Raw genomic sequence first — 11,994 nt, 5'->3', positions numbered from 1 at the left:
AATGTTTTAAAAACATATTTAGAATAAATGTCATACAATATGAAAGATTAATTCAACAATGTGAGCATTTCTTTGTATGTCTACATTAGCATAAGCAACAGGTATTTCAATTAATCCTTAAAACGCATCTCTTTTTGTTCATCATTCTGTTCCTATCTTGATATTGTGCACTTGATATACCAACATTTAAAATACTTTTTGGAAATGTTTTAAAAACATATTTAGAATAAATGTCATACAATATGAAAGATTAATTCCCCCTGTTACACTCAAGTGTTTGTCAAGTGAAAATATTTTTTCACACAGATCAACCTGCATTTTTGCAATTGATACCCCTTACAGCACCTTATTTTTAAAGAAAAAGTATAAAAATATATTATATTACCAAAACAATTGTGGATTACTGGTCACTTTTATTCAATATATATGATGAATTGATTTTGCATTTGTCATTTAATGTATTGAGTTATATTAGAATACAGGTTATAAAAGTATAAAAGGGCTGACAACGTGAATCTACCATGTTGACATTGTGTTGTACTGGTGGTTACAACATGATATGCAGAAGTGTGAAGAATAGACTATGAGAAGAAGAGCTGTGGTTGCTATAGACCATTGGTTCTCAAAGTGGGGTCCGGGGACCCCCAGGGGTCCTTGTGGGGTTCCCCAGCCAAAGTAGTTAATATAGCATCATAATCATTTTAACCGCTTTATCCATTTATATGTTAGCTATTCAAAATGAGCAGATCTACAAGCTCACAGTGCGACACTTCGTGCTTTTCAGATGGGGGTCCACGGCCAAATGCATATCAATTTGGGGGTCCTTGGCACAAAAAAGGTTTGAGAACTACTGCTATACTTTCAAGTTCGAAATGCAAAGAATAGTGCAAATTAATGTTACACATTACAAACATAAAGTACTTAAACATGAATGCATACCTTCAGTAGATTATGAAGCCAACTATTATACTAAATTTTGCCATCATCATCTTTGCAAAATGTAAAAAAAAATGTAATTAAAACATGATTTATAGTAACCTATAAATCATGTTTTAATATGACTTAATTATATTGCTATTAAGGAGTGGACCCAACTTGTGTAATATTAGCTTATTAACCCTGTGAATAATGGCGTCCCTATTCTGGGGGTGAATATTGTGCGTTAATAGCCAATCTACAAACTCACAACACGATGTGAACTTGTAGACTTTGTAGGCGAAGAGATTTGGTGTATTGGGGGAAAAAGGAGGGGGCCAAGTATAGAGCCCTGGGGTACTCCGGTCAGCAAAGTATATATAGGTTTAACTATATATTGATTTCACAAATAAAGAGGTTGGCATGGGAACAGGATATGTCATTCCATCTATCTAAAGGCTCAAGACGTTCGTTGTAGTTCTCAGCACAATCTTCTTCTTTGTAGTTATCAGGTTGTGAAGGATACCAGAACCTGTGAAGACAGAGTAAAGCCAATTATTTATTTTATTTTCCATAAAGCTGACATGCAATTCAAATTCCATTTTTGTCTTAAAATGTAACACTATTGTTTTGCATAATCATAATTTGCACAAGCTGAGGATAGCTTTGGAGCGAAAATGCAGCTACAGTTGGAATTTCTAATTACCTTTTAAGCTATAGCTATATAAATAGATTCTTGTATATAACCCAAGGACAATTAATATTATGCATAATTATGCTCTTGACTATTATTTTTGATACCTCAATTCATTCAGGAGCGGTGTTCCATCTACCCATTTCCACACTCCTTCTTCAACTTGGTCGGTCAGACCAATCCAGACTCTTTTGTTAGATTCCACAACAAGATTCTGCAGGCAAGAAACATAAATTATGAAGTGATACAACTGTATGAACAATGAATATTTCAATAATCAAATGTATCTTTTTCTTTTTCTTTTATCTTATCTTTTAATAACATGATACTGTACTTTATGTGACAGAGATTTGTTTAGCCCTTAATCACAGTTACCGTCTCAAAGGTCTTACAGGCTCATGTTTAACAACCACACACCCTGTGCTTAGACCCTCAACCAGACATGGACAACCCCCCAAGAAAATAGCCCTGGTGAAAACAAAGGAAGAAACCAAGTGGGCAATATTCACATGCAAAAAAAGAAAAAACAACACAGCTACTGGTTGGATTGCTGTGAAACCTGCCTTGCAGTTTCATGCTGATGAACCCTACTGATTTTGGACCACATGGTATTTCCTCCAGCACTAGAGTTAGGCCAAAACTTCCACTTGCGCACAATATATATCTACTAGTCTAAGTGTAGACTAGAGGGGGAAAAAAGAGCACACCAAGTATAGTTGCAACTCGGGTCCGTTTTATAAGAATAGAGGGTTTAAGCGGTTAAAAATTGTTAAAAGTATTCAGTACTTCCATATACTGTATACTGTTGTAGCCTGTTTCTGTCCCTCAACTGGTATCTGTGTGTGTGTGTGTGTGTGTGTGTGTGTGTGTGTGTGTGTGTGTGTGTGTGTGTGTGTGTGTGTGTGTGTGTGTGTGTGTGTGTGTGTGTGTGTGTGTGTGTGTGTGTGTGTGTGTGTGTGTGTGTGTGTGTGTGTGTGTGTGTGTGTGTGTGTGTGTGTGTGTGTGTGTGTGTGTGTGTGTGTGTGTGTGTGTGTGTGTGTGCTGTCTCGCCACACAGCAGCAGTGGCAAAGTTAACAACTCTTGCCACTTCTCTTTTTGCTGAAACCACCTCCTGAGTCCTGCCGCAGTGAGGAAATACAATTAGTTTTTCTTCCATGTACAGAACGGAGCATGCATGGTGGGGAGAGAGAAACTGGTGAAACAAACCCACACAGTAGCCTATGATTGATTGAATTTACAAGACAAATGAGAATATCAGTGTCCACAGTGGATAGCTATCAATGGTAAATGCAGACAGTACTAGTCTCTCTCTGTCTCTGCCTGTCTGTCTCATACCTGCTCCTCTTGGCTGTTGATGATCACCAGGTGAGCTCCTCTCTCCTGACAGTACTGACGGCTCCTCTCCCAGTCCTTCTTTTCAGTAGAAATGTAGTAACAGCTATTTCCAACCATCATCCAGCAGTCTTTGCATCCGCCATTCACTGTTTTAACAGCATGTTAATGCAGTTCAGTCACACAGATCATAACGTACAGCATTGCAAAATACTATGAGTTAACTATAAGAAAATGATGCAAAATGATACTTAATAATTGGCATGTATACTTGAATGAATGACATGATATTACCATGACACATCCAAAGTTTGTCATATTGTTTTTTTAGCTGGTTGGTGTAAGCAGTCTTTAACTGGTCTCTCTCATCAGACAGGTTGGTGTAAGCAGTCTTTAACTGGTCTCTCTCATCAGACAGGTTGGTGTAAGCAGTCTTTAACTGGTCTCTCTCATCAGACAGGTTTGTGTAAGCAGTCTTTAACTGGTCTCTGGCATCAGAGAGATTGGTGTAAGAAATCTTTAACTGGGCCAGCTCCGCTTTCCACTCGTCTCTGGTGACTGGTTTGCACATAAGCAAAATGTGAGTTCCGACAGCCCAAACCATATAACCTCATACGTATTCTGTCATGATGTGCTCAGTGTTTTGTCATCTTGGGGACAAGATATACTCACAGTGGACACACAGCAGGCCTACGATCCCAACCAGTAGGAAAAGACACATCAGCCCCAGACACCTTAAAGCTTTAGAGGGAGCAGTGTCTGAAAATACAGTAGGAGGAAATATTCGACTTGTAAAAGTCTTACTGTTCATTTAACTTGGAGAGTCTAAACATGTATATACTTAAATTAACACTTTAAGTGTGTGCGTGCAGGTGTACATCTGTCTGCGTCTGTGTCGGTGATTGTATGGGTATGAATTAACATGAGTTCACGTGTAAAGTTTTTCATTCAATCACAACCATTCAAATTGCAGTCATTCATCCAGTCTACATTTTCTCCCAATGCACCAATGGAAAAGAAACATTCTTCTTTGTCGCTCCAGTCCCCCTGCCCCTCTGAAAAGGCCCTTATTTCTCCATTTCTTGACAAATACATATTTCACATTGTTGGAGAACAGGCAGTAACCTGGTAAACCACCCGGTCAAAGAAATCGCATTTCATTTGATTTCAGCAGACAAATGCAATGCGATTTCCGCGACCAGGGCGGTTTACCAGGCTAAACATGCAGCCCTATCTGTTCAGAAGATGTGTGTCCATATCCGTGGGAAGTAGGGGTGCTGAGGGGGATGCAGCGCCCGATAAAAATAATGTATGAAAAATAAAATAATTGCATTAAAAAAATAAAAATAAAAAGTTTTTTTGCATAATGTGCCTGTTTTTGGTCGTTATTTGGGGGGGATTTACTGCAATATGTGTTCTGGAATCGAATTAACCGAATTAAAGTAAAAAAAAAAAGTAACAAACCTGTTAAAAAAACGTAAATCTTCGCACACGTGCACAGCTAGGCACGCATACAGCACCCGAAACCTAAAACGTCTTCCCACGGCCCTGTGTGTGTCTGTGCACACATATGTCCATTTGTCCGATTCATAATTATGCACATACGTAGAGAGTACCACACAATACCATGCATACATGTAAATGACCTGAGTTACCTTTAGTTCCTCCTGTGTTTGGACTGGGAGTGGAATGGGAGGTGATCACATCATTATTGGTGTAGATATCTTCTCCTTTTTTGCCTGCCCATTGTCTCTTGCTTCTGTTGTCCAAGGGTTTCTCTACATTGGCGTAAGTGTCATCCATTATTTTTGTCAAATCACAAAGTCGAAGAAGTCCAGAGAGGGAGCTCTATAACTTTTAGTCAATTGCTGTTACATTCAAATCAAATGCACAATCAAAGCTACTTTTTTTTATGAAAAAGACAGAAGTGGAAGCATGGAGCTCCACAATAGCTATTTTCAAGACGAAAGCAAAGCCACAGAGAGAGAAGTGATAGTGGATGGGTGAGGGCACCTCATCTGTTCTCTTATATGGTCACTTTCCTTTTCTCTCTTTCACTTTCTTTGTGGTACATATATGGGCATGCATGCATGTGTTGCTCATCTTTTTTTGACAGACCTGTGAACAGGATGTAGCATGTTGATGGTGAGAGCAATGGGTTTCTGTGGTGAAAGCCATCAAGAATCAAGAGGGTCAATTCACTCATACAGCTACAAACAGCAAAATGATGGTGTGACATGTTCCACAAGACTGTGCAACAACTGCATTACAATATACACAAACAAGAAAAAAAAAAGATATGATAAAATGTTAAAATGCACAGGCAATACACACACTCTAACCTGTACATTTTGCTTTTGCAGTAAAAAAAAAAACCTTAGCAGCAATGGGGGATCTGCAATGGGGAATGATCAGAGTTGGGGGGAATTTAATATCATACTTACATGGGTCATTCCAGAATTGGAGGACATTTGGGCTTTCACATTTTTGAAAAATTAACCTTCTATTTGACAATTTTCTGTTATATATTCATCAATAATAGGTAATAAACTATCAAAAGCTTGATTGGCTCAGCTCAGGCATCAAAGATATTTTTTTTATTACATGTTTTATTTGTTGTTTGCTATACCTGGCGCAACCCTGTTACCAACACTCAGGAACCTGAAAAAAGTGCATTAATGTATTTTTAAAATATAAGTCCTTTACCATTAGGTTAAAGAAGTAACATTCTCTCTGAATAAACATTCGATTTCAGATATGAATTTATTTCAATTAGTTTAAGCAACTTTTGAAATCTATCTTGCACAACTTTTCAATTGTGGCATGTTTCACTTTACTAATTTAAGTATTAATTTTCAAATATTTGCTCTAACCCATTATGCATATAATTACTTAAACTCTTTAAAGGACAATAGGTCAAACCCTTGTGCGTTGAGAAAGATTTATGTTAATATTTGATTAAAATGATAATGGTAACAGGGTTGAAATTACAGTAACAGGGTTGAATAGCTACATTACTTCTGATTATAGATTATTTTCAATGTGACAAATAAATGCTCAAGACCACATAATTAGTCTTTTAATAACTTTTATTAACAGAAAATGAAATATTATTTGAATAACTTTTAAAATGTTTCACATGAGGATGGTTGGTAGGTAGTGTGGAAATGGAAAATGGACCAGGAGGCAGCAGAGCTGTTCCAGAAAATCAGGGTTTTATTTTGCAAACAGGAGCTCACACAAGACACGTCTCACCAACATCAACCCCATCTGATTACTAGTTTTCAAACACCTTTTATACCTGATCACCAGCTAACTTGACCAATCAGGGAAGACTCTACTAAGTAGTTCCACTTAGGGACAAATCAAAATTTATCTAGGGGTACCCCTGGAGGAAATATATGTGCCATGATATAAAATGACATGACCCTCCTTCTGAATGGAAAAAAAATTCTATGACCCTCCCCAAGTGATTAAAAAAAAGGATTAACCCTCCCCTAAAATATAACAATGACATTTACCTCAGTAAGATTATGCCTCTTAACCCTAACCTTATTCCTAACCTTAACCTCAGTAAAAGTACCGTTTTATCTGAGAAAATAAATTGACTGCAAAAAGTATAGCGTTGGATCGCGAAAATCATTGTCCCCGATCCATGGAGTGCATGGAATGAGCGTCTGATGATTAACACAGTAGCCACAAGCTGGGGAGCATTTGGGAGAAGAAGCAGAAAGGAGGGGATGTAAGTGGGGAGGAAGAAAACGAGAAGAAAGAAGGGAAAGGAATGCAATTCTAACTCAGCTCTGTCACTTTGCTTGACTTACTTATTTTTACAGTTCGTTTTGGTAGGAACAAGTCAATAGGCTACAGCTGTAGAAATATTGTCCTATTAGGCTATTACACAATATACACCCTATTTCTCAAGCACACTGTACACATAATATAGGCCCCACCAAGGCCCCCACGCGCCTCCTCAGGAGATTTGGCTCAGATCTGAACCCATTTCATTTGGCGTTAAGAACCCGTTGCGACCGCATGCCCTTGCTGACGTCGACCCCAGGCAGTACAAAGAACTGGAATTTGTACCTTTTAAGTATTTAATTAACTTAAAATTAAGTTAGGTGCGCCCCAATGCACCCCCCTCTCTCTCTCTCTCTTTCATAGGTTGTTGGTTTGGCCCAGCCATGTGTATCCAGACGGCTCTGCTTTCAGTTTCAACAGTGTGGAAGAATAAGAGTTATATTAACTTTGAGGATTTTTACTGTATTCTACCTTCTTGCTTTTTCACTCTCTGTGGCAACATGGATAGTTGGCGCTATGGCAGTATAGGTGGCGCTATAACAGGCCCATGTGAAAAATGTGGGCCAGAGGTTATGAATTGGCATCCAGGGAGTGTGTGTGCACAGTGGCACTGTGATCAAGCCAACGGTGGCAGAGATTAGCTGGTCACAGACGGACACACGGACACACGGACACAAGGACACACGGACACACGGACGGACGGACGGGGTGGAAAACATACTCTCTCGCCATGCCTTTCGGCCTGGTGGAGACAACCAGGGACCACCACCCTGACTAAGACTCAACCTGGGGACCAATGGGAGGGTATATGGGCTAAGATTAGCGTTTTTAGTGCATAGTGTCACTAACACTATGCATCCCAGGTCTATAATTCATGATGATCAGCTTATAACTGTATGATTAGAGTTAGAAGAACTAAAATACTTATAACCCTTTATAACACTGTTTCTCAACCAATTGTCCAGACACATGTTCTTACACATGTAAATAATGACTGTTAAGGGCTTTATATAATTCATTGCACGATACTACGCACAACACATTTAATCAAGCCATTAATTAACAGTCATTATTTAACTGAAATATAATGCTAGTAAGCAGAGCGTTTTTGAGTGTTTGAGTGTTTTTGAGAATGTCTCTTACTTCATCCAGCCTTCTTTATTAAACTCATGTTAACTGATGAGTGAGCAGACACATGCTATTATGGGCACATTTCCTAATAATGATGGCTCAACCAGAACACACTTCCACTTCTTGAGATTCCACTTCCCCTTTCTGTAGAAGTTCCAGTAACTGCTGGCACATTTCCTAATAATGATGACTCAACCAGGCCACACTTCCACTTCTTGAGATTACAATTCCCCTTTCTGTGGACGTTCCAGTAACTGCTGTCAACAACATTGATGTGTCATCTTAGGTCACCAGGTCATTGAGTGAACTGTTTCTCAACTAGAGGTCCATGACATGATCACGGGTGGTCCATGTTTGTCTCTTCTTGGCTATATGTGGAGTCTCATGTCTCATGTCATTTTGAACCTTGCCCTGTACATAATGTTTTCTCAGGTATGCCAGCATGAAAATACTACTGTCACAGAGATACGTAGTTACAAAAGGTCAAATACATTTAGCCTTTACTGCAAGCTCTGGGAATTGTGCCTGACAACTCATCCAGAACTTCACAAGGGACTGTGTTTCATACATGTGCCTACTAAATGTCCGGTATTCTAAATTTACTTGAGTAAAAGTACAAAAGTATTGGTATCAAAATGTACTTAATGTACCAAAAGTAAAAGTACTAAAATGTTTGAAAATAGCAGATCTACAAGCTCACAACGCGTGAGCTTGTAGATCGGCTATTTTCAAATAGCCTAGGTATAAAATAAGGCTAAAGTGGTTAATGTATGTTTTATAATGTAAAAATGTATATCTGCAAAGTAACTAGTAACTAAAGTTTTCAAATAATTGTAGACGTAGTGGAGTAAAAGTACAATATTTGCCGAGATGTATTGGAGTAGAAGTAAAAGTATAGACAATTGGAAATACTCCAGTAAAGCAAAAGTACCTCAAAATTGTACTTAAGTACAGAGTAAATGTACTTTACAAGTTACTTTACACCACTGATGGTACGGTATGTATAACATACTGTACATGGGCATGCGTGCACATGCAACAGCCACCCATGTGAATGGCAATGAGCCAACGACCTGCACAATACTGTCAGCACAGCACGTGAGTCACATTTCTTTGACATATTAAGACTTTTAGAGGTCTTTTAACTCCAGTTGGTTGCCTACTTCTGGTCCAAGTTAGAGTTCTCCTCCTAACGCCATGGACCAGAGCTAGTTGCCTCCCTCTTTCTCTATCTCTCTCTCTCTCTGCGTGCATGACAGGAGATTACTCTTATTGAGAATAAAACACCATGCTATCTTAGCTAATGCCCAATGCAAATTCATTCATATTAATAGTTTTGTTTTGAATTTGGCTGTCGTATTTTGCATGATATCCTAGTTATTTGTATTTGTGAAATAGCCTTATTTAGGCTATATTATTATTATTAATAAATAATAGGCTATGGGGGGGGCACCAGGTAAAATCCTGCATAGGCATAGGGCACCAAATTGCTCAGTGCCGGCGGTGTTAGTAATCAAATAAATCAGTTATGATGCTTAATTCACAATGGTGGAAATGATGTTCCATTCAATAATGGATTCAAAGAATGACACTGAATGAATGCATATGACATCCACCAACTGGACCAATCTCCACAGGACAGGCATTGGTAATTAAATGAATCACTTTTGCACAGACTTTATCGCTCTTTTATTTAATTATATTCCATTCAAAGAATACCCTGAATGAAGGCACATTTGTGGGTAGCTCTGGTCCATAGCCTTAGAAGGAGTTCTCCTTAGCGCTATGTTACTTTAGAGCTTCCTCGCCGAGCTGGCGAAAACCTCTGGGAACTCAGATTACTTTCTCGGTTCTGAAACATGAGAGGCTGGAGTTCGGTTAGGTGGATTATCAGGTCTCTGATCCAGTGGCATGGGCTGTCGTGATGTCTCTGTGTCCATTGCACCAGAAGCTGTTTGGACTTGGTTACGGCCAGAACAAGATTTATTCAGTCCGTTTAGAACGACACATAAAGTTCCTCATCTCTTCCATGAAGCTAGTATCAACAGGTGGTGCCATTGGAGTACTCACTGTAGCCTCTTTTGGTCGCACCACTGGTCCTTAATCACTTGGTTTGGTGGCTACCAGAGAACAGTCAGATGGATCGGGAACAGAGATGACAACCCCTTTAACTGGAGGCCCCAACTCCATGCTCCCCTCACGCCAAACACTTTCTTGACTCCCCTGTTCAACTGGGTTCAGCCTGGTAACTCAGCCTCTTCCACGACCACCTGGCATCATGGTCTACTTCACAGTTGTCAAATTCATAAAGGCATACCATCCCACCACTGCCACCAAACAACTATAACTCACTTTGACTACATGGTTAAAATAAAATGAAGCAATATAGTCTGTAAAATTAAATAATGTTTAAAATACGTAGATTAACCTAAATTATAGTTTAGATTATGTAATGTTTTTAATTTAACCATAAATAATAGTGTTTTAATTCTATTAATGCAACCCTGTTAATGTTGTACAACCCTGTTACTCTAATCACAGTAACAGGGCTGCAAGTAACAGGATTGCAAATCTATGCAAATCTATGCTTTTTCTCAGGAATAGATGCTAGCTGTTTAGATAGCTGTTAGCATTTACCAAGAGGACAACCTCACATAAGTAAATAAGTAAAGATTTTTTTGTCAAGTAATTTATCTTATTCTGGAAATATGCATAACAGGGTTGCGTGAGGTAGGTTGAGACATTCAAGCAAGGCTGACAATGTTGTAAAAATATGAATAATAGAAGAGAGGAGATACCTTTGCTCTACCCATGCTGTTAGGAAAGTGTTTGATGATGTCACTTCTAGTGTGTCATGTGACTCACACTTTTCTTCTTCTTTTACCATGCTAAAAAGGTTAAGGTAACAGGGTTGCATGCAAGTTGTGGGACACAGGTTCCTTGCATAATAATACTTATTTAAAATATTATGTTAATTAAAAAATATGTTTCCACATCTACAAGAGACATCTATGAACAAAATAATGCAAAAGAAAGTAGATTTAGGTGTCATTTTAACAGTTTTATCTGAGATTCAATTTGGTCACCAAGGGGGTGGGACAAGAGAAAACTAGCTTTTTAGGGGTACTACAGACTTATTTGGTATTTTTTTTAAATATGTTCAAACTTTTTTGAACATATTGATTTAGATTTGGTCTCAGGACAAGTCAAAGTTACACGACAACTGCATTATTTAGTATTTTGTAAATGGATTATTTGACATTTCTTGGGTGGGACGTAAAATGTCCTCCAATTCTGGAATGACCCACATAGTGTGCTGTAACAAGGTATATATACATAAATCAGTGTTCTATACAATGTTGGGGAAAGGCTGCGGACTCTTTATCAAGCTTAGTTTGGAATCATTCTTAAGTGACTTTTCATGGTAAGTGTCAATAAAATCAGTTGTGTGACACCTGTACAACAAAGTATAAATTAGTCTTTAGAGTCTGACCTTTACAGCTGTGTGCTGGTGCTGCCATCGACTATGGTGAGAAGGCCGTTCTATAACCCCTGTACATCCCCAGTAGCTATCATCTATCAGTGATGCATGAAAGTTCAATGTTAATATTGGATTTTTTTTTTTTTAAATGGTTTGATTGCCATCATAAAGACATGTTTGGTTTCTTGTTTTCCAGGAAAGTGGACTTTTTGGACATGAAAGGATTTCATGTGTGTTCGTGTTTGCAAACAGTTGTAACTCAGATAAGCAGGAAATGACAGCAAAAGAAAGCTAGCAATGTAGTGTTGATACTTGTGGTTAATTTGAGAGGTGTACACATTGTGCTTCTCTACTCTACACACTATCATTTCACAGTATCAACTGTTCATAGAAAGTGTTAGTAAGAACTGAGTACAAATTAATTAGAATGAGCCTATACAGTACGTGACTACAGCAGGTGGATTGTATCCTGGAACAGATGCTTTGTTTATTGCACTGTCTTATTATTTTTCTTTCATTTAATTTCCATCTTCAGCATGGTGAGCATGGTTACCTTATGCAGCCTATAAATTACATTCTCTTTTCATGTAGTTGGTGGGAAAAGGGTTGACAGGGGTACAAATCCCACTCAAGCCTTGG

General features: G+C 38.4%; 1 protein-coding gene across 2 annotated transcripts; it reads right to left on the bottom strand.

Annotated features, from left to right (window-relative positions):
• Positions 1–411: 411 nt before the first annotated feature.
• LOC308077870 (uncharacterized protein) lies at positions 412–4,911 on the bottom strand. 2 transcript variants are annotated; one of them, XM_080418842.1, is made up of 6 exons: positions 4,598–4,911; positions 3,615–3,701; positions 3,237–3,500; positions 2,946–3,091; positions 1,717–1,823; positions 412–1,447 (listed from the first exon to the last, which is right to left on the bottom strand). In XM_080418842.1, the coding sequence occupies exons 1-6, from the start codon at positions 4,743–4,745 to the stop codon at positions 1,306–1,308; spliced, it is 894 nt and encodes a 297-aa protein (XP_080274968.1). In that variant the 5' UTR covers positions 4,746–4,911; the 3' UTR covers positions 412–1,305. The 2 variants fall into 2 exon arrangements, 1 of the variants encoding a protein (XP_080274968.1); XR_013932457.1 differs by having other exon boundaries at positions 1,408–1,447; positions 1,717–2,077.
• Positions 4,912–11,994: the final 7,083 nt, after the last annotated feature.

The sequence above is a fragment of the Gymnoscopelus braueri genome, assembly GCF_963280865.1.
Source record: "Gymnoscopelus braueri genome assembly, chromosome: 22".
NCBI classification, from domain to species: domain Eukaryota; kingdom Metazoa; phylum Chordata; class Actinopteri; order Myctophiformes; family Myctophidae; genus Gymnoscopelus; species Gymnoscopelus braueri.
The sequence above is the reverse complement of the archived record's forward strand: the minus strand, read 5'-3'. Positions and strand labels throughout refer to the sequence as shown.

Coding starts and splice junctions, on each gene's coding strand:
- LOC308077870 (XM_080418842.1), bottom strand. CDS start 4,745: ATGGATGACACTTACGCCAATGTAGAGAAACCCTTGGACAACAGAAGC. Junction 3,501..3,614: donor AGGCCTGCTGTGTGTCCACT/GTGAGTATATCT, acceptor TGTGCAAACCAG/TCACCAGAGACGAGTGGAAA. Junction 1,448..1,716: donor CCGCTCCTGAATGAATTGAG/GTATCAAAAATA, acceptor CTGTCTTCACAG/GTTCTGGTATCCTTCACAAC.